This window comes from Pogonomyrmex barbatus, unplaced genomic scaffold (genome assembly GCF_055798465.1).
Source record: "Pogonomyrmex barbatus isolate J1 unplaced genomic scaffold, ASM5579846v1 scaffold18, whole genome shotgun sequence".
Classification (NCBI taxonomy): Eukaryota; Metazoa; Arthropoda; class Insecta; order Hymenoptera; family Formicidae; genus Pogonomyrmex; species Pogonomyrmex barbatus.
In genome coordinates this window covers 4,412,116-4,435,998 of record NW_028297114.1, presented here as the reverse complement: position 1 = coordinate 4,435,998, position 23,883 = coordinate 4,412,116, and the positions used below count along the sequence as shown (strand labels likewise).

The 23,883-nt window shown below is 39.8% G+C and overlaps 1 protein-coding gene across 9 annotated transcripts in view; it reads left to right on the top strand.

Moving 5' to 3' along the window:
• The window catches only part of LOC105431733 (cyclic nucleotide-gated channel alpha-3), a 162,127-nt gene that overhangs the window by 124,559 nt on the left and 13,685 nt on the right, over window positions 1-23,883 (top strand). For 5 of the 9 annotated variants that reach the window (XM_089075213.1, XM_089075211.1, XM_089075207.1 and 2 more), the window contains exons 10-12: window positions 15,002-15,142; window positions 19,133-19,285; window positions 21,201-21,350. In XM_089075213.1, coding sequence (XP_088931339.1) covers window positions 15,002-15,142; window positions 19,133-19,285; window positions 21,201-21,350 — 444 coding nt within the window. The remainder of the gene's footprint in view (window positions 1-15,001; window positions 15,143-19,132; window positions 19,286-21,200; window positions 21,351-23,883) is intronic. The other 4 variants (XM_089075212.1, XM_089075209.1, XM_089075206.1 and 1 more) reach the window with 2 other exon arrangements.

Here is a 23,883-nt window from a genome sequence, read left to right as displayed (position 1 = left end):
AAGACGAATGTGCCAGATGCGTGTCATCAGCATCAATCATGAAATTCATCTTGCGATTTCCCGCGGGGCGCGCTCTAGGAGATTACCCTCCGGAATTTCTTCCTCCGCCTTCCGCGGTGTCGTGCGCCGGAAAGTTTTCGCAAATAACCCCCGCTCGAGCGAAAGAAGACCCGTCGCGAAACGGCCGACTGGAGGATTCGCGTTTTTCCCGGTTTTCCCAGCCGGTTCTCCCAGCGCGCGGATCCATCGAAATCCGCTTTGTTTACGTGCAAACGAATACGAAGATGTCGATCACCGCGTTTGATTTTCACCGACAGTTTTCCCTGCCTTGCCGTAATTGACACGCGAAACTGGATGCGCCAGCATCAATTTTGCGCTGATCGAACAATTAACCTTTTTTTTTTCTATTTATTAGAGAAAATTCTGCAAATCCCGGAAACGAGATTTTATTTGACACGAAACAGGCACTTATTTTTACCTACCGGTAGCTCGCTGCTCTCTTCTATATAGAGGATTTCGTAAAATCAGATGTTGTTATAAATTGAGAAGCATAAAATAACAAACGATGGGAAGCCGGTAGAGTGCAAAGCACTGTCGAGCGAGATTAGCATCAAAATGAACGCCGCGGCGATTAATTTCTAGTTTAGATGCGAAACTATGAAATATATCGTGTAACTCTGAAAATATATCCAGTGCGCGGCATCTCGCAATGATGTTTTTAATTATAGACGATGATAAAATGCAGAATACTGCTGTTTATTCCAACGTTATTCGTGACGAATCTTTTAAAATATCCAGCGTTTCCACGAGAAACGGAATCGCTCTTAGCGTGATTGGTTTTCTTCTTTTTAGCGTCTTACGGAGTATTTTGTATCTTCCCATATAGTTACATGCTATTCATTTCTATGTACGATTTCACCAGTCAATGACCCAAACCGCAATACAGTATCAATACCAATATCAATAACTCCCACCAGCGCGGGATCGCTAATCGCGGCCAGTCTATTTATAGCTATTCACCCTCTCGATAAATCGATCGGTTCACGAGTAACCATACACCTGCACACCGCCGTTAGCTCTCTCTCGCCCTTTCTCTCTCTCTCTCTCTCTCCCTCTCTCTCCCTCTTTTTCCCTTGCACCCTCTCCCTCCTTCTCTCTTGTTATTTCAGCATTCGCTCAGAGAAACCGAATTTCTCTGAATCTGATGGTCCATCAAGCTTAAGTGCCGGCCAAGTCCGCGCAGGCGTCTCTCCCATCCCCGGCACTCCCGACACTCCCGCACCTTCGCCGACCACCCTCTCCATTCTTTGGGTCAGCAGGATGAATGAGTCGAGCGGAGCACACGCCGGGGATGTCACCAGCTTTTCACCCCTCCGCTGCTTTTCTGCCACTCCATCGCCGCCCCCCCGCGGCACAGACTACTCGCGTTGCCCCTCCCTCGGCTAAAAATAGCTGGATCCCGCTGACGTCATCGATCTGTCCTCGTTGTCGGACGAAACTATCCCCGGAACCGGTCGAGGCCGGCCAGTGACCGACGATCCAGTCGGTCGGGCAAGTATTGACGACCGCCGCACGACCGAGGATGCCCCGTTGCATTAATAACACGTGGTGTTCCACGACCGTGTGCTCGGGCCTGATTTTCGTATCGTGCGAGCGCACCTGCCGCATTAAATGAATGAAAATCTATGAGCCCGGCTCGATTTCATGATATCGGTTTTATTCGAGGGGGGGATGGATTTTGCGAGCGAGTTGCAAAATTTCCGAGCGAGCTCAATTTTCGTCCGGAAACGTTTTTGCGACGACGGCGGGAGATCTTAACCGAACCATACCACCGAAATTCTAGCGAGAATCGAAAACCGAGGGACGAAAACCGAGATTTTCATTTTGGAGGTCGGTGCAGGGTATATCTGGTCAAAGAGCGTTCTTTACGGTCAGCGACGACCACGAACGGCGTCGTTCGGGCCAGCGTTTCCGGCGTCGTCGCATGTTCCGCGGAAAAGCGAGATTGCGCTCCTTTGTTTTATGAATGACGATTCATCGCGCCAAAGCTAGTGCCAGTTGTCGGATTATTCCCAACTTCCTTCTGTACGTTTATTCGCTTCTGTCGCGAAGGATCTTAGCCGTGTACTCCTGTCGTCTTGCGCGCATGATTAAGTCGCTCGTTTATATTTCTCTGTAAGCGAGACAAAATCTGTTACCATCAGCAACCCGGTCTGTCATCTCCATACTCCACGATCTCTTCACCTAAACCGAGCTTTGTCTTGATGCTTCTTGACTTTTTATTCTTGCTTATCTCTTGCTTATACACTGACATCGCTAATTATTACATGTTTATTAAAAGAATGTCACAAACCTATTTCGTGTTAAATTTTAAAATCTCCGAAATAAGATTTATTTTTATAATTAATAGCACAGATTTATGGTGAAAAACATAAATTAACATTAACGTGAAAATTTCGAATAGAAAAATGTATAATAGTCTTAGAAATACGGCCATTTTCTACCTTGAAATTCATATTTTTTTCTAACGTCGAGATTTTCTGATTTTTATCAGAGGATTTTTATCTGATTTTCATAAAAGGAATAGTTGATAAAAAGTCAGAAAATTCAAAAATCATATCTCTAATATGAAGAAAAAAATATTAATTTAAAAAATAGAAATGAAGTCAAGACTGATCGCTCGATACTTCTAATGTAAATAGAACATCACAAAGAATTCGAAATAATTTCGACTCGAGCGATGTTCGTCGGTGTTCCCGATAACTGTGAGAAAGCATGATAACGGCGTGGATGCACGTTTGCTTTGAAGTGCATCGGCTGACGTTTTTTTTTTCACTTCGAAACGTGTTATGCGGACGCGGCACTGTTGACCGCGGAATTTCGCGGTTCCGGTACCGGTGCAGGAGTTGGTAAATGGAAGTCCCGTGAGCGAAGTTCCGGCGCGATTAAAGGCCGCCGTAAACGAGCCACGTGTCCGCGTCCTCCTCTGTGGTCTGCGGATTGCACGCTTTGTTGAACGCGCCCACGTACGGCATGCCCGGCACCGGTATCCGCGCATATCCGACGACGGTGAATCTCTGGCCTGGCGTCGGCAATTTTGTGCCCGTCATCGATCGGCGCTAGAAACGATCCAGGGTGGGAGATTAAATTGTTCGCGGCCGCACGCGACAGTAACTGCGGGTCTAACAATTCTGCGAATCGTTGCCTATCGCATACACACCCTCCGGAAATGTACGTGTGCCGTCGGCCCGGCGGTGTATACTCGCGGTTCCATCACTGGCGTTAGCACCAGTGGAATCCGGCATCGCTCACGGACTGGTTAATTTTGCGAATGGCCTATTACGCTTCGGTGTGCACAATGCTCAATTAGGAGATTACTCTTTCGAATATATCTACGAAGTAATAGACGTTTTCGCTTCTGGAATATTAGGTTGTCTTTCAACGCATGCCTATAAGAAACTATTTGAAGAAAGGAATCGTTTTTATTTTAAACAAAGTATCTTTTGTTTTATTATTACACATATAAATTTAAAATCCTCATATTATTATAATACAAAATTACTTATAAATCTAACTTTAATAAAATGAAATTACACGCACGTTGTTTGTTACTTTGCAAAAATTTCCTTGCTTTGACATTCTTTTTAATTTAATTAAAACAGAGTTTAGACGATATGTACGCTTATACCAAACTTTCCTTCATCATAATGGCACACGACCTAGAAATTGTTTCTTCTCTTTATGTAGGATACAAATGAATTTGTCCGAGGGAAAGATTGATTAAGAACGGGGTAGGAATCACGCAAAGTTACACGGTTATGGATTCGTTATACAATGAAATCACGCAATCATCGTTGAAATGGTGCGGAACAAAGCGTCCGTTCGTTTGAGTGAATCTCGCACGTCCCCTCCTCCCCTCCCGACAAAAGTCAGACCAACTTTCAGGATCCGCAGTTAATTTGTAACAGGAGAATCTGTTCGGAAGTTCTACTTCCTGACTCGCGCTCCCATGACGCCATTCGACGTCAACGTTAGCGTTCCGCGTTACTTCGCCAACTGCGCTATCATTCAAAAGTCTATCACCGAATTATTCATCTTGCATTATCCGTCGTCACGTGCCAGCATTGATCATCGCGAATGTCATAAGATGACATATTATGTAACTTGTGTAAAACTGCACTAAGTCGATATTCAATAAGTGATATGTTTAATACTTATTGAATGTTTACTAATTTATTAAAGAAGAACAATTTCTCTTGCTTCCTATTCGTTAACGACATTGTTTAATTAATTCATTTGGGAAGGGAAAAGAATTTTTTTTTTTTTTAATTTTTATCAAGCATGAAACGCCACAAATTAGCTTTCACGTCTGCTTAAAAAAATGGATTTTACATTCCGAGAGTATTGGAAAAAATTCCGGATACGGGGGAGAATAAAAGTTTAAAAAACGCCAGCGAGCGAAACGTGTCTCGAAAGACATCGAAGATCTAATAATTATTTAGTCCGCTAATCAAACGGATTTCTTTGTACAGAATCGTTATTAGATACCTTCGCATCTCAGATGTCCTCGGTGTGCCAGCACGCCTCTGTCGCTTTTTCTACCCGATAATCAAAGGCCTTCTACTCCCGCAGTTCCGTGAACAAAGCGAATAGATACTCTATAGAGGTATCCGAGTTTCCTTTACGGTTCTCCAGTAGGAGGGAGTTAGCTTTGTGAGGAGGGAAATTGCGCTAAAAAAGATTCCAAACAAATTACCGGTCGACCTGGCGAAAATGAGATTAACCAAACGTACCGTGGCGTTTTTGAATGTCCGTTTATTTGTAACAATTTAATACTCATAAAATGCATGAATGCCAAATCGTCCGGATAATTCTGACGTTGACTACAATTTACGCGAAGAGTCACGATTTGAACACGATTCGAGAGAACACGATTCGATTAGAGAGTAAAAATTTCGCTCTTTGCGCGAAGTTGGAAACGCGAGAACACGATTTCGAAGAAAGGAAACGCGCGTAAAATTCACCCTGCGCTCACCGATAAGGCCGAATTGAAAATTCAAATCCATTCAGTTCGCATTGAAAGAAGCGGATTAAGGTACAACACGACTCAGATCTTACATACCGCCGGTAGATTATTTCGCGTGGAGGCACGTAACTCTCGAGTCTAACGGGGAAGGGCATTCCCGCTCGTCCCGCGAGAAATCCTCACGGAGGAGATTTATATGCGTGAAATCCGACGCTTCCGATAACGTGTTGAGCATGATAGTTAATGAGCTCGTGTATCTCATGAAATGTCTATTAAGGCTGCATCGGCGAATAGGATCGAAATGTAATAACGCGCGATACAACGATTTGCAAGGTAGATTGGCCGAGATACCATTTTTCATCCTTCCATCGTCTGTGACGCGAGGAATTACCGGAAGATATATATCTGCTTTTTCGCGATGTACGTAGAAAAATATTTCAGGCAGAAGACAGATGAAATTTTTCCAGTATAACTTCACGCTCCAGTATAACTTCATGTTTTATTTATATTTACGTTAGATTAATTTTAACAATCATTCTTTAAAGTTTATTTATTCCTTAAGGATATATCACACCTATTTTTATTTATTTCAATGAGAAAATTATACGAAAATTATAGATTATTCCAGATCGCATTTGAAAGTAAATAAATTTTGCTGCTGTTTTGAACTGCCTGAATTAAAGATGAAGTGAAAATAACTTTAAGAACTTTAGAATAAGTTTTAGAAATGTAATCAAGCACCTTTTTATCTATTTAAATAATTTTTGATCCAGATTATAAATCCACCATTAAACTTTTTCATATTATTTTTAAGTATTTTGTAATAATTTGTAAGTTTTTCTTAATTTTTTCTGAATATAAAAATTGTAAAATTGATGTTCTTAAATTCTTAAAATCGCAAAACAATGTACCTATGCATTCATAAAATAAATATCTATCAAGAGCTGTGTTCCAAAATTTACAGTATTAAGAATATATAGTTCATATCATGGATTTTTAATACTCACAATAAATTTTGAAACATAGCCAAAAGCCAATTTTCTTCTGATTTTACTTACTTAAAAAGTAAGCCGTACGCCGTTTTATCCAGTCTGAAGTCTCTTTCCGATTGACAGCCCTAATGGATAGTTGACGGAATTAACACGTTACGCGCTGAGAATAGTAAGGGAACCGCAATTATGGCTTTCTGGAGCAATCGCGTTCGGACCATTGGCTATCGGCGAACATCGGAGGAAGCAAAGAGCCCTTCGCTAATCCCATTGCGATAGTCAGTGTATCTCGATGCCAATTGCTTTAATGCCTAATTACGTATGCGCGTATCGGTCTAGCGGGATTAGATTTTATTCAGGCAGATCACACCGTTCGAGTCCGATTTGCCGACGCTGATCCTCTAAGCTGTACGTTATGCCTCTTATCGGTACATCCGTATCCAATCGACCATGCCGAAAATTCACGACTGTCGATTTCGTTGCGGATTATTCCGCGCGGCACGCCCGCACCTAAACGTTGTCGCAAACGTCTGGCTATTCGGTCTCCTTAACCACTGCGACGAACTTCCCTACGCGCGCACGAATAATATTCAGCAAAATGAGGCCGAACGCTAATTTTCTATACGAGAGAAATATTTCCCTAATTTCTCGAACGTTCAACTTCGTATCTAAAATTAAATCTGAAATTAAAATTTCGCCTAGGTAAGATCTGTATTTAATATACAATTTTTAAATCACAATGTCACGATAAAACTCCGCTATATTGTTTACTACAATTAAAATTATTTCTACTTTGTGAAAATGTTACTAAAAATTTTTAAAGCTTTCGTTTGTTTATAAAATTTCTCGTATAGAGATTCGTTCTGTTATTTATATAAATAAGTATCGATTTCTAATTTATTGAAGGATTTGTAAATGGAAAGGAGGCACTTTATAGATGAACATTATGAGAATTCTGAAGAAGCTGATTATTGTTTCGTCAGGTGTGCGAAGATATGATGTAGTTTCGGGTTACAAGCGACTAACACTACATGATATAGTTTGCTCGCCACGAGGCAAATGAATTACACGATAGCCGGTTCGTTAACTCGACCGCGGTTAATTGGACGATGTAGTTACATAGATTGTTAGAATCATTTAGACAACCGAATGACCAAATAATTGTTTCAACTATTTGCACTCGCACGTTGAAGTTATTTCATTTTGCGAGTAACATTTGATCACAAAGAGAAAAACGATGGAAAATAGGAGGAATACGTGAATCGTTACGAATTAATTTTATAATAGCTTATTTTATAATAGCTTTGGCCATTAAGTTCATATTTTCTAAATGCAGTTACTGATACCATTCTCTAATATACATAATTGCGTTACATTTTTTTTTTAATAATAGATTTTAAGTTTGCAATTATAACACAAGTGCAAGGCTACCGTTTCATTTGTCGTATGACAAAATTTTTAAACATATTGATATTGATTGGCTGAAAATATAAATTTAAACATTGATTGGAAAATTGGAGATCCGAAGACTTCATTATTGTAGAGTCTATTGAACATTCAAACAATTTGTCGTACGAAATGAAACGTTATCTTAATACATAATAAACGAATATATTTGATATGTATATTTGTGTTTATCGAATATATTTAACACAGATGTAAAATTAAAAATATTTAATCGCGATGACGAAACGGTTCGACGAATCTCTTTGATTCCTACGGCAATCATTAAGCCGGACTCGCATGCCAGCAGTAAGGGGAGAGATTCGATTACGAAGTTGCCTTTAACGTTGCACTTGAATGTGTTTCTCGGAAACAGGTGATAGCAAACGATACGACGGTTCGGTGGTGCATACTGTATCGCCAATGCAATTTCGTGGAACGGATTTCACGTCGTCCCGCTGTTGCACTCTTCTCTCTTTCTCTCTCCCCCTCTCTCTTGTTCCATATTTGCCTTGGCTTTGAATGTCACATTTCCTCGATGTGAGAATGCCGTCGCGAGTACGGGCGTGCGGCAAATGGATAGAATACCGCGGGATCCAATATCTTTTACCCTTCAGTCCTCCCCTTTCTTTCGGTTTTACCACGCGTCCCTAGACGATTCCTTTTTCGAGAGAGAGAGAGAGAGAGAGAGAGAGAGAGAGAGAGAGAGAAAGAGAAAGAGAGAGGAAAAAAGGAGAAAGAGAGAGGCCGTTACTGAACATCAACCGAAAAGGGAGCGGATAAAGCGATCTGATACGAGCGAGCAAGCATTCCGCGTACCCCCAAATGTTCAGCTCACGTCCACTCAATTCGTCGTGTTCATAAATAAAACCCTCGTATGTATTATACGTCCCCGTTGGGTATATAGAGGCGGATAACGTGTGCGACGAAGAAGAGAGGGCGGGAGCCAAAGCCGTTTTCAGGAAATATACCGGAACCACGACACTGGAGAGAGTGTTGTGCGCGGCTCTGTATCAATTCTATTTGCGTTTACGGAAACGCGGAAAGGCTGTTGATTCGGTCCCATCGATCCGTTGCGTTGAAATTCACTTGCGGCTCAATACAGGCGGCCCTGGTCGCTGGCAAGAGCCGGAGGGAGGTAGAGAACGGTAGAGGGAGGGGGAGAGAGAGAGAGAGAGAGAGAGAGAGAGAGAGAGAGAGCGAAGTAGAAACTATAGAAGCTTTGTCACGGCTGGCTGCGACATCCGCGTAATGGAACGAGTTATTGGTGAAAAATCACTGGTGGTCTTTAGATATTTACGAGGGCTTTCTCCGTGGAGATAGATAAAAGCACGCCTCGCACGCGAGAAACTCCATCTTCTCGCAATAGAGAGAGAGATGCATCTGCATGGAATTGTGTCGGGAAGTTCGCAACGAGAGAATCCTGCCGTCGGGGGATTGCACGACGACGTCGCCGCTCCGCGCGATAAACATGTACGTCGTTGGCGTGACTCCTCCTTGACACGAATAATCGCGATGCAAACGAGGGAGATGACGCAGCGACTCACGCGACAGAAGAGAGCAAAAGGAAAGGCGGCCCCGTGTGAGCGCGATGCGGTGGTGATTTGGATATTAATTTCCGTGGTGTGTAGAACGGTGCGTTTCAATGTTACCCAATTAAGGACCGTGCACGACGCGGCTTGAATTACTGAAAGTTCCCGGCGAAACTTGAAATTACGCAACCCAGGGAGATCCGAATAAATAGAAGTTGCTCGGCTCGGATTAAGTATTGTGCAATGTACAGCGATGCCGCCGAGAAGGACGGCAAGGGAATTATCTGCGTATGCATATATGGCCACGGGGAAGCACGGGGAAGGAAAGGAATTAAATTTGCACAAAGGGGTAAGCCCCCTTGATCCCGCTCAATGGATCCGGGAGATTATTCGAGTAACAAACGAACGTTCGAGCATTCCTCTCCTTCCCCTATCTTTGCTCCTCCTTCGCCACGGAAAAATATGCGCAAACTTTCCACGCTTTTCCCGATGAACATCACTCGCGGATTTTCGCGAATCGGATGTGCGAGAAACGTGAAATGATTTTCCCTCGGAAAGCACGCCCGGCGTTGCTTTCTTCCCCGATGGAATTCGCGGCGATTGTTTCGAGTGGACGCGCTCAAAGCGGCAGAGAAACAAAACGTATACGGGAATAAACCCGGCGCGAGAAATGCGAAACTGGCGAACCGCAAAAGAATCGTCCGAAGCTGGGCCTGGGATGTAATCTATCGAATTGTGGAATATCGCATTTCTCGATAACAATGAGGAGCGAATGTCTGTTAATAGAGTAAACGCGGCATGGCACGACGCGTTGCGCGTACGCTCGTTCAGAATTCCGGATAATTAACGAGGCTGCATTTCGCCCGATTAATTGGCCCGAGAGACTTTCGGGGAAAATTAATCCATCCCAGGGGGCGCGATGCCTGCTGGCGTAGTGGGATTTCAAAAGCAAAAGCGGCTCGGCGAGCGCTACGACCAAACTACGACGACAAGTGCATTGCTCTCGTTTCGAATTTTGGGCGGGTACGTGCCTTATTAAATCCTCGAAACGAGCGAGCTATCGATAGGAATATTTTTTCCCTTTTCCTCTTTCTCTTCCTTTTTTTTTTTGTTTTTTTTTTATTCCCTCGTACGCAAGCGTCAATGAAATCCGCGTAACGGTCGTATTTTTGGATAAAAAAAGGTACTCGCGCGGCGCTGGACGACAGGGCGTATCGGAGGAAAAAAAAAAAGAGAAGGACTCAGAAATAGCGTTGTGACAAAATACGCGGGCCGAATGGAATTTTCGCTCTGCGAGAGAGAGGTAACCGTAGGAATAACGGCCGTATTTTTCCGTCGCCGCGGTGATGATTTATAGGAATAGCGAGGACGGTCTGGCGGTGTCTTTACTTTTATTACGTGCAAACCATTTACAGACGCCGTTCATTAGAGGGAGTGCCTTGATCGAGTGGACTGAAAGGAAAGTAATGACGTTCCGGCAGAAGCTATCGGTAACATGGAACAAGGTCGTTAAGACCGCGTCTCGAGGAGATCCATCGATCTTCCGGAACCTCGTCTGCGACTGTCAGTTTCAGGTTGCGCGTTCGGACAGACAACGTCGGCGTGTCGTTTAGGGCTCGGAGCTGACGAGAATTGACGACTAGAATTGACGGGGGAAAGAGAAAACAGTGATTTTTCAAGCGAAGTTCTTGTAAATCTTTTTTCGGAAAGGAGAGAGAATTACTTTACGTCCTTTATATTATTCGTTTCACATTCCGATTCTTCGGAAAACTGAACAATGGACATTTTACTACTTAATATTTCAGTATTTCGATCTCTTGGCGAATTGAAATTTAACTTTTTTGAGACTGGAAAGTTTGCGATCTTTTGTTCTTAGGATGACAAAAGGCTGCGAAACTTTTGCGATGTCTGTGAAGAGAGTAATGGGAAATCCATTTAAATTCTTTTTCAGTGGTACAATTATTTTCAAGATACATCTGCTATTTGTCGTTATGGTAGAACCGAGTCTCTTTGGCGCGAAATAAACGTGCCTTAGCTTCTATCGAATTGGAGTTGGAAACGAGCCAGAAATTATCGCTTTGATCTCGTACTAGTACGAAGTCACGAATGCCCTCCATTAACCCTTAAGACATCCGAAAGTTTCGTCGTTAAGTAACGATAGAGGAGTTTCACGTTCATTTCTCTGTTGACGCACGTGCGTCTCACTTTCGTACTTAACATCGCCTTTTATTTCTTTGAAATTATTAAGGCTAAACGTGAATATTACAGATCGTAAAGTATCGAATGTTCAGCTTTTAATACTCATTGCTAGTAATTAAGTGCCATGAGTTAAAAGTAATAATAATAATGTTTTAATTATTGTGTTACTTAAATTAATTAGTATTACAATATTATGTAAAAAATATATAAATGTAATATAAATTGTGTTAGTTATTTTAACATGACAATACAGTTTTTATTATAACACGAAATTAAGTCCTATTTATCGCGCAAAATTAACAAATTATATATTATAAATTTAAGATTTGTTTTAAGAATACTTTTAATAACTTCATCTTAAATTAATTAAATGTAAAATTATAAAAACAATTAAATATATATTCTATTTTGAATATGTTGAATATTTAAGTCAAAAATTTACCGACACATTTTTTATACATAAAATCCCATTATTCTACAATGTAGACAGTATAATAATTATTATATATTATAGTAATTATCAAATTTCAAAATATATTTTATAAAATTTGTCGAATGAACAAAAATAGGAATATCATGAAAAAAAAAACGATGACAAAATTTTTCGAGGAATTAATGACATATTAATCTTTTCAATTTTAAAACTATAAATGTTCTCCGCGATATTTTTACTACAATAAAAAACAGGAGCAACAACACGAGCTACATTTCTCTGCACTTGTAATGTCGAGAAGCGAACTCACGTCGACATTGTACGAGTTTGAAATCCCGTTATCGAAGATATATATCTCAATGCGACCACTTCGCACGTTGCAGCATGCGCAAAAGTGCTCCAAGAAGGACATCGTCCTTCGGAGCGTAGCTTCGCATCTCCGTCGATGCTTTTTGCGAACTCGACGTCCGTATTCAAACACGGTTCGACGAACTGGCTGGAAAAATGATCGGAGATGCGGCGGTGCCGACTGGATCGCGGCCAAGGATCTTCTCGCCCCTTTGATCGCGCCATCCATCGGCCGCCGAATCGGGCCGCCGCTGTACGTTGTCAATATATCGGTCCATACCCACCCTCTTCCCCATCCCCCTCTCACCCCCCCCCCCCCGATCGCCGCTCCGACCGGAGAATCCTAGCGGGGAGACGCGGCCCGCGCGAGAGAAGCGCGAAAAGCGGGAATAAGTTAAATTGCGCCGTCGAAACGGGCACGGTCGGTCGGTTGGAAGCCCATTTCCGATAGAAACCACCCCTCTTCCTTGTCAGTCAGGCGAGGCGAAGCCAGGTCGGCGGCGGCATTCCCGTTATACCCATTTTCGGCCAATTCCGGACTGCGCCCGTCCGATTTGCTCGCGGGGAATCCTGCCTGGATCCGGTCTGGCTGGAGAAGTATCTGGGATTGATTATTCGCGGGTATATCGGGATAGATCGACGATGGAACCCCAAAACGACGACCGCCCGGTGCTATCCATACGACAAAATTAGATCGCTGCAGTGAGCTCCGCACTGCGGATTCTCGAGCCGCGTCATACATTAACATTTGAGCATTCAAAAACGGGAAAAAACTGTGCTCAGTTTGAAAATCTGAAATTCTCAAGAGAAGCAAGAGATTTTTTTATGTTTTACAAAGTCTAGATATTTAATTTTGTATACAAATTATATTTACAGTTTAATGCGGAGAAATAACATCTTGTACAGAATTTATATTTCTGACATTTAAAATATAAACACGTAAATAATTTTACAATTTACAGGAAACGTAAATAGTTTTACAATTTTAAAACTGTTAACCCTTTTGACTTTTTTAACTTCTAAAATTCTTTTACTTTTATTTAAAATAATGTTAATCAGTAATTGAACCGACAAACTGTATCAGAGACCAGGTCTTCTAGATAATACGCTCTATAAAATATAATTTATGTAAAAGAGTAGATATATTCATGAATGTAATAGCTCCAATGTAATCTGACTAAGAAACACGTTACCCCTTTCATCGATTCCACGGCTTCTTGCTTGCTCGATTGAGTACGGATTGAATATTTAACATGGGGTAGCAATTGGCATTCGGAGACAGTTTGACGTTTCATTTCTTGATATGGATTCTTCCTTATAATCCATATTTATAGATTCTTGAAACGTAACGGATGCGAGCGACGTGAATCCAGTAATAATATCTCCTCTCTGTAACGCGAGACAGATCCGCGTTGAAATCCGAATGTAATTCTCCTGCTTTTTGTTTTACATACTTTCGAATATCCGTATTGTGAAAACGGCGCTGATCTTATTTGAATACAGAAATACACATTTCGTCCTAGCACACTCGTTGAAACGTTCACTCTCAAGACTACTTGCCATCAAGAAGTTTAGCTAAAATCAGCTACGTGCGCGTTACTTCAAGTGGAAGTACGTCGTAAAAGTACTTGTAAAATTACATTCTGTCACCAAAACAGTTTGACATGACGGACACGTAAAAGCCATTTCCTATACAATTTTGCGAATTTCTTATTTTATGTACATTTATGCTAACACGAGTGTATATAAAATAATAAAAGAGACGACGATTAAAATCGTCGTCCGCACACTTAAGAATTACATCTCTATTAATTTTAAAATAAAATTAACGTAAAATTTTAAAACCGTCTACATTTAGGATACAATTAAATGTACAATACAGAAATATCATTGCTATCATTTAATAATAAGATTTAAATCTCTTTAAAGACAAATCCGAGGAGATTTAAATCTCATTATTTTATTATTATATCTTCTGCTATTATTAATATTTAGCGATATTAATTTCGACGAGTAGATATTTTTATTTGATTCTGTCTGTGCAATTGAGTTGTCACGCTCGTGTGAATATATAGCGCCAAGATAAATGTTCGTAAAATTGTAACCGTATCTTAGTTTTCCATTTCACTGCATTACTATTGATCTGCTGCAACCCGTGCAACGATTGCACAGCGGATATGCCACAATATCGCTATATTAATAGATCCCATCGATGCTCCTTTCATCGGGAAAGATAAGAAAGAATGGAGATTGCTCGGGGAGAGATAATTTCTTTTGTCTTCGTTCATTTTAATTAACTGATAATTGCGACAATACGATTTTTGCCGCAACCAAAAGCTATTTGCGAAAAATAAAACTGCGCCAAGGAAAACTCATTATTACGTTATACAAATATATTGTCAATTTGTAACGGTAATCAGTATAATTGATTTAATAAAGTGAAAATATTGAGAAAAATTTTTAGAGAGGACAGAAGATACATCTCGATAATATGTGATAATAAAACAACGTCCTCATAGAATCGTAATCCAATCGTAAAAAATGTAATTCTTTGACTTTGTCAGATGACAAAGATTGACTTTCTCAAATTTCACATTTATAATGCATTTATTTATTCAATCAGTCGGCTTGCGAACTCACGTGAGATTGGACGACGTATAACTTTATTAACTTTAATCGTCAATATTGACCGCGACGATTAATAATCATCAAACATTTCATTTGTATAATGACGTATTATCACATTCCCGAATTAACAAATGGAACGGTTTCGCGTGAGGTTTTCGTTGTTTAAATGATAATTAGTTATATCTGGAAACGTTACACGTTATCAGAAACGGTGGCATATATATGTAATTAGCTCATGGAGAATTAATATCACGTTTGGCGTAACGCGAGCGGTCACGTGACACATGCACAGGAAAATCAAGGAGTAAAGTTTGGAGTTAGGTTAATTAATTGAAATTATTATACTTAATAAAGAATTTTATTATTCAACGGTATACATTCTAACAAAAATTGATGCTTGCAGCGAAGCTGGATGGCGTGAAGACGTACATGCGAATGAGGAGGGTGCCGAATCATTTGCAGGTCAAAGTTATCAAGTGGTTCGACTACTTGTGGCTGACGCAGAAGTGCTCCGACGAAGAGAAAGCAGTGAGTTGTCTTCCAGGTGAGTTGTCTTCCCCGTTTACACATAAATGTCGACATGACTAATGAACATCGTTTAATTTACTGAGAAACGGCTAGGTATTACAAGCGCAGATTGTAAATTGAGAAGAAGTACCTATAATGAATATTATCTTACGCAAACTAGAGAGACTAAGATCTTCTTTTTTTTTTTTCTTTCTTTACAAAAAACACGCTTGTATCGCGCTATTTTTAGCGTGAGTGATTTATGGAAGTCGAGTAATGCAATTAACGCAGACGTAATTAGTTATTTTTATATGAATCATTTATCTTCTCTTCACCCTGATAGTTATCGTTATTAATGCGCAATACAGAAGAGATGCTGGCGCAAATTTACTTTCATAAAAGCGAGATATATGAAAATCCGACGGGCGGCGCACGGTCATAACTTTATGATATTTATATAAGTTCTCGCGGAATCTATGCGAGCGGCTAGGTCAAGCTATTTCGCAAACGCGTAATTTAATGCACGCGTAATTAATGTTGATCCCCGTCCATCACAAATTCTGAGTAAAAATTTTCCCCAATTTTCATTTTTAACTGCAATTTATTAGTCAAATAACGGCGAGTATAAGTTACGCAGTGGCGAGTGTTTGCCGGCGCAATGAAACGATATCGCCGCCTTTTGTCGGTGTTGGCGTATATAATTTCACGGGAAACATTTGATCTCATAACCACGCTGGTAGGATCTGCAAACTAAAATGCGAGCAAACCGACGCGTAAGCAGGCTACGTGTACGGCTGCCGACATCGTTGCCCTTTAATGCGACCGCGCGGGAACGAATTTTCGCCAGGATGTCTCTCGCAAAGAGGCGAAATAAAAGTACGCGCGCGCGCTGTAAGTTCGCGGCTTAAACCGAAAATTACAATTTATTCATCCCCTCCACTCGTTAAATCCTTCTCTTTGTGGTGCAGTAAACAATTTGCGTAAATTGGAATTTGCATAATGAATAGGCAAACAGATCGACTTTACATCGTCGTACATCGTCCTGGTAACGAGTACGTTTCGTAAATTTAGGTACATAGAGAGAGAAATTTATTTATTATATATTATGTTTTAATTTTTAATTACGTATTCATCAGATTGCTTTAATGCTGAAACTTTTTCCTTCATAAATACTTTATAATTTTACTTTATAATTTTTTTTTTACCGCTTGTGTAAAATGTAAAAGGAAATCTATTTCTTTCTTTGATTATTAAAGCTAACTTGTCGATTATTAGAATGATATTTCCTCCGGGAATTTCTCCTAAAATGCCAGTAAAGAAGCGTAATAATGATTCTATCGTTTGCAATGAACTATAAAACAGACTGCATGCTACATAAAACGTGGTGTGTATAGAAGCAAATAAACTGGAAGGAACGAGGACCTACGAGCTACGTCGAGTAACATAGGAGGACTTACGCTGAAATTTATTGCACGAGATATACAAGAGTGCTTAACGCTTAAGTCAAGCTCCCGCTAAGAAAAAAATTGTCAGTTTTCTCTCTAAGCTTTGTGAACTCTCGAAAATGTTTTACTTCGCTTCCAAGAGAACATCGAACAATTTTTCATACGTCCGCGTTTACGCATGCTTTCTTTTGCAGCGCGACATAAAATTTTCAATCGTTTTCTTTATACTTCTTTATAATCGCCCTGCTTACAGTCGCAGAAAAGGATCATAATAAAGCAGTTGGCTTTTACATTAAGCACTCTTCTAGTGACTTCTTTTGTTTCTTAAACTGAGAAAAATGTATTTTATACCGCTCCTTTTTTTTTTTTTTTTACACCCGACCATTGTGATAAACCCGCTTTTCAACGCTCACACTCGTCCCTTCATTTTAATGGGAAAGAATCGGAATTTAAACATGGTTAACGCAGCGCGGTCTAGGACGTAGAATGCTAAAGAGGAAATAAATCGTCGAAGAGTAACGTTATTATTTCGCCGCAAAAGCGGAATGCGCTTTTCAAATGAGTTTCCACGGTAGTACGGAGAGCAAGGAACGCCGGGACAACATCCGGAAAACCCGTTTCGTTTGAATGGCACGCTCTTCATGCAATAAATCCGCTAATAAGGCGCGAGTTGTAAAGTCTCCAAGTGTAATGCACGACATAACGAGGAGTTAGAAATTGAATATTAGCGCGAAATGAAAAATTGTAGGCCATTACGAAGCGGGGGGGTTTTCATATACCGCATCTTTTAATCTGCTATAACGCGAGCGATAAAATCCCGGAAATAATATCGGAGGGCCAATAATGTCGAACATTTCCGCATAATACCGACATTTTCCAGCGGAAAGCTAATTCGGATTTCTAGAACGTTTTATTATGTAATTAGATACTTTTCTAATTTCAAATTATATCTTTAAAAAAATTTGCCCGACGTGGGATGGATAAAAAATTAAATCCAACCGTCTCTGATTTCTTGTAATCTATTCCGTCGAATTGTAGAGATTACGTGAAATATTCTTCCTCTGATTATTATTGAAATAACCTATAACACACACACACACACACACACACACACACACACACACACACACACACACACACACACGCGCGCGCGCGCGCGCGTGACAAAACAGTACATTTTTTTTTGTGCGGCGACAATAATCGGATTACATCGTCACAGAGACGAGCAATTAGGTTGCATTACACGTTAATACACGGGAGAAGGAGGGGGGGGGGATACATCGATCGCTGACAAAATTAACGCGAAAAGCGATAAAAACACTCACTTCGATACTCGTAACAGCTTGCACAATCACAATTAACACTAATTTGCGGAACTTAGTGCTAATTACACAGTTGTATTACCGCAATAACAATAGTAACGTCGTAGCATATTGTGCACTTGTACGGTCGACGTGCTTCTGGGTTAACTACCAATTTCTGGTGCACACTCAACTATAATTATCTCAGCAACAATAGTAACAATACGCTTATCTTTACCTTGTTAATCAAGAATTCATGTGGAGAATAACGCCAAGTCAATAAATCTTATTTTACAAAGCTACCATTAGCCTGTAATTATTAATAAATCAATATTTATTACAATGAGCATTAATCAGAGACGTTTGCTTATTAATGGCATTTTCAGCCAAGGACTCTGTTCGCGCGGAAATACAGGTCGCGATAAGCCGAATCATTATTTAGTTAAAAAAGAAATAATTAAGTTCAAAAATAATTGATAAATGCAATTTATGGTAATAAATCTCTTTACGAGGTACATATTCTGAAAGGAACACAATTACATTAAAATGAGGACATTAAAGTCACAGGAGCTTCGGCATTATAATGAAAATTACTCTAAATTATTATATTTATGCGGAAATATTAATAATTTTATATGCCAGAGAATATATAAGTAAAGAATAAATTATATAATCGATGTATTTATTAATTGCACAAAGAGTGTTGAAAGAACTCTCTTTATTTAATCCTTCTAATTGCGACAAGTTTCCATAAATCTTTACCCTTCACGGATGATAAATACGACAAAGTGTTTTTAGCTAATGAGACGTCGCTTTGATAAAAACATGTGAATCTCTTCTTTTCAGAAACGGTTTTACACTTTAAAGTTTCAGTTAGAGTCGCACACAACACGTACACACCAGAAACAATCCTCTGACGCCTGGCAACTTCCGCTGTTGTTGCGCAACGATATAAATTGTTCCGGACGAAAATTTCATTACCGCGTCGCAAAAGAAAATTTTAAATATCAAGAGTACATAAAAAAATAACGGAAGAAACGGGCGAAAAGTTGCGACGTGTAAATTTTTTAAATTCTAAGTTAATTAAACATGGATGTACTTCTTTATACGTTAAAACGACTTGTTTGGACCGTGCATATTGTATTTTCTCAGCGACCTCCGCGCAGCGAAGGTATAAAGATACAAAGTTCTCTCTCAAAATTTTCAATTCACAGATGCCGGTTTTTTCGACGCTCGTTTTCCTTTTCACACCCCGCAATTATTATCAACTTTTTTTTGCAGATAAACTGAAGGCAGAGATCGCGATAAACGTGCACCTGGACACACTGAGGAGGGTCGAGATCTTCCAGAACACGGAGGCTGGCTTCCTGTGCGAGCTGGTGCTGCGACTACGGCCCGTTCTTTTCTCACCTGGCGACTACATCTGCCGCAAAGGTAAATTGCCCGGTTCATCGTTCTTCCCGGCGAATTACTTCCTAGAGCGGAAGTACTAGGAAAGGCGTTAGGCCGAGTGTATGTGTGTGTGTGTGTGTGTGTGTGTGTGTGTGTGTGTGTGTGTGTGTGTGTGTGCGCGCGCGCGCGCGTTTTACGCTGGCCCCTCTTACGCGCCACTTTAGCGAAAAAGAATTAACGCCATAAATTAGAATTTAGATAAAAAATGTGGCTAGATGGCCCGTTGTTAGCGGTAGTCGACTTTGCCCGTTTCCATCATTTATGACCCCTGGAGAATACGAACCCTAGGCACACCGACCTTGTTTCTGCTCCCGCGATTTCTCCCCGGATTCGGTGTGTCCTGCTTATGGAACGCAGCGCTGGAAGGACGCCAAACGATGTATCGTGGGTGTGAAAAATGATTGCCTACCCTACTCTCTCTCCGTCTCTTTCGGTGCCGTCCCCGTCACCGGAGACCGTCGCTGGTAGGCGAATATTTTTATTTTATGACCGAAAAAGTGATTGCCGCGTTCGTTATCAATGCGATGGAAGGAAACGCGGCCGACTCTCTTTTCTCTGCGTAACTACTTTGGTATATAGTCCGGTTGCATGGAGAAGCAGCTCGTAAATTCTAACGACTGACACTGCCATTCAACCCACAATCTCTAAAAATCTATATCTTTTATTGACATAGCAGAATTCAATACCGTTAAAAAAGATTGAAGATCATTCTGTCAGTCTGTATTTTTATTAATGTTAGAAATGATTTTTAATTTTATTCTTCTTTTTTTTTCTTTTATATATATGAACAATCAAAATTTGTATAGATAACATTTAAATAATTTTCAAAAATAGTTATTCTTTCAAGACAAAGAAATTTAATTAAAATTAAATTAAAAAATACGATTAGATTTATGGCACAGAAATGTTGTATTTGTAAATTGTGCATAGATAAAATTTAATTACACTGTAATTTGATTCTTTTAGCGTACATCCGTGTTTAGTTTCGTTCTCGAGTCGTAAGCGGTCACAGTAATTTTAGCTTTCTAAAACGCACGAAGGTCAAAAATTGAATCGTCTTCCTCGCGGATCGTTTGCTTTCCATCCACTTTGCCTTCTCGATGGAGATTCCTTTTCACTGCCGGTGAAATGACCGCCATGTGCGCTCAGGAATGCGGCGGTCGTTCCACCCATGAACAATATCTCCTCTTTGATGGGCAACTTCTCTCCTCACGCATTTTCATTGCTGTATCACGTTGCGCGATTACGGTCGGAATTATGACTGAGCGCTACTACTTGCCGGACAAATAACAGCAGTCCCTCGCGTATCCTATTGCGTATTTTTTCATATTGTCTTTTATTAAAGTCGATTTCTCCAACGTTAATTAACTTTAACGACATTTTTCTCTACATGTCGTCTCTTAAAAAAAAAAAAAAAAAAAAATAAAAAATCTGAAGGATAACTGTTAAATTGCGTCTGCGAATACGCACGTGTTTGTTATGAAGTCAATTAACTTTTGCCAGTTATTTACTTTTTTTTCTCCGTTTTTATTCCCACAGCGAAAAATATCTTGTAGATAGTAATGACGAAAGTCAGTTTGGCGGGTATATTATTACGTAGAGAAAGGTCTCGTCGTATATCTTGAGATGTATCAACCGCTATTCTTGACCAATAGTGTCGACACCTTATTATTTTTATAGGCTCATAAAAAAGATACTGCATAAAAAAGTTGGAATTTATGTTAAATACATTCACAAAACTTTTTATTTCTTAGAGTGAAGAAAATATTACTTGTATTATTATTCCAGCTTTATTATGTAGCAGAAATTGCAAGATGAGATTAACAATTAAGTTAAAATTAAAAAAAAATTAACGGTCAACGTTCGCTTAGGTGTCATTTTTTTTTTGGGATTGCAGGTGAGGTGGGAAAGGAGATGTACATAGTGAATAGGGGTCGACTGCAGGTGGTGGCCGACAACGGGAAGACGGTGCTCGCCACCCTTAAGGCGGGTTCCTACTTCGGGGAGATCAGCATTCTCAATATGGGGACCGCAGGTAAAGAGTGCGGTAAATATTCCAAACGGACCAGGGGCCCGTGAGCTGTCCCCCTTCGTTTTTCACGATCACGTTTTCACGTTTCACGTTCTTACCACTCTGTGAGAGGGCAAGCCGTCGAGCCGGTATGAGCCGATCTAAAAACGATCTCTCTAGTAATTTTTCACTATCTCTCTTTTTCTCGCAGACTTGTCCCACTTGTCGATCTTCACCTTTTTGATCGCGATCGACGTTCATGCAACGACATCCGCACAGTGAACAAAGAATATCTCTTCTAGAATATCTCTATCTAGAAACTAAATATCAGTTAATATAGAAAAAAAACTAGCTGCGAATATAGGAACATTAATTTTTTGATTCTCACAAAAAAAATTACAATAGTGTAATTAAAAAAGAGTCAAAATAAATTGAAAAAAAAAAATTAAAATTATTTAATTTATAATTATTTTTATATTTTTTCAGGTTTTTATATTTTTTCAGTGATAACAATTAAAACAGAAACAGAGACATTCTTCAACAATAGAAATTATTTGTTCAGAAATAAAAATAATAGATTTTTTTATACCGATAGAAATCTCGATAATGTGATTATTTTAGATCTTGCATAACTATCCTAATCTGCATCCGAGAGAAATAATACAGATTGGTGTTATGATATTATTAAAAGCTTATTTCCGGGATGTTTTCAAAATTAAACATAATCTTCAAATTACGTTTTATACGTAAATTAAATATAAATTTAGATTTACGTAAATATTCAATAAATGAGCAGGGAATTAACCGAGTTTTAATCTCTCCGTTATCATCGTAATATATATTCTCTCGTGGTATTATATTCTCTCAAACACACCGAAAGACGAGCTTTATCTAATTTAACTATGATTGACGTTGCATTATCTACCGTACCATGGACACACAATTTTGTTGTACGGGATATTTTCCCATTATCATTAGATTTGTCGCAAAATTTATGGCACGTGTATTCATTGCAAATTCAGCAGTCTACCTATTTGAGTTCGAGTTTTATATGCGCAGCGCCATCATTTACGCTAAATGAAATGGAAATTATAAAGAAAAATAGCTTAGAGAACAGAAATAAAAAAAAAACAGAAAATATTATATTTTTCCATGAAATAGACGAGTATCATTATGAATGAGTGTCCAACGAATTGAGACAAATAAATCTCAGTATATTAATTTCGTCGCGTTGACACAGACAGTATTCCATCAACCCGAACAGCAAGCAACGTCGACTAACGTCAAACTGAAATAGCCATTCGCATTCGCCACGCGCACATTTGACAAAAGGTCCAACGGAGAAAAATGTTTTTCTTTCTCTTATATATATATATATATATATATTTTTTTTTTTTTTTTTTTTTTGGCACAATCTAATGGACGTGATGCGAAAGCCAGTTTCTAAAGCCCCGCGAAATCATTCGTGTGTCTTCCGGGAGTTCACTACTGTCCGTAGACGAAAAAAGAAATAAAAATTAGCAGTGCAAAGTATCGCTTCAATTTCTCTCTGCATCGACAATTCTATTGTCCCCCCCCCCTCTATCTGTCAGGATAGAGCTGTTCGCGTGTGCACGGGATCGATGGCAGTCTCATTCTTGTTTTCGAGGACCGGCTCTCCCGACGAGACGAAAAAAATAAGCATCCCACGGCCGCCACGGCATATAAAGAGTCGCCCCGACGACGGCACGAACTTTATTCTCTCATCGAACTTCTTTCTTTCAGAAAACTCTTTTTCCCGAACGAACATTGCATTCGCATTCGCCATGAAGAAACTTCGGACTAATAAAGGCCGCGTTTTGACTCCATCTGAATTGATCTTAATCCGTTTTAAATTGAATTTTTCTCTCGTATTTTCAGAGCGATTCTCGATATTATTAAATTAAAAGAATTTAATTCCTCCTGTGATATTATTTTTTTTTAAAGATTGATGAAAAAATTTTTCTCTTATTTATGTCAGCGGCTACGTTGGGTTTATCTTTTTTAGTTTTTAAACACAAGCTCTATAACGTATTGTATTGCAAAAACCGGGCAATATTATCGCGCGAAAGTGTAAAAAAGCTTTTCATGCTGTTACCCGTAGATAACAGGGTGCTGCCGTCGTTCCAGGGTATTACCGTTCCAGGGGGATTCCGCGTTTTCAGCCATGGAAACGTATCCAGTCGCATTTGAATCTCGTATTGTGTGCGCATTGAGCCGAAAATTTTCTAATATTTTTTGCTCATCCAGTAAATGGCAACGTTAATTGAATTCTGTAAGCACACGCGGCGGAGTCCGTCGTTGCTAGATCGTCGACGCATCTCGAATAAGGCCCGTGATACGTATTGCCCTTTAGTCCCCATCCTTCTTCAGTCTTTTTCACGGCTACTGTACTACATCTTATTTTTTTTTTTTTCTTTATTTTTTACGATCGACCGGAACGACCAACCGAATTATGACGCACGTCGTAAAAAACATACTGCGGTTTCCTTTTTTACGACGTTGCACGGATTACCGTGAATTTTTGGGGAACCTCCGCGGTTTCGAGAGA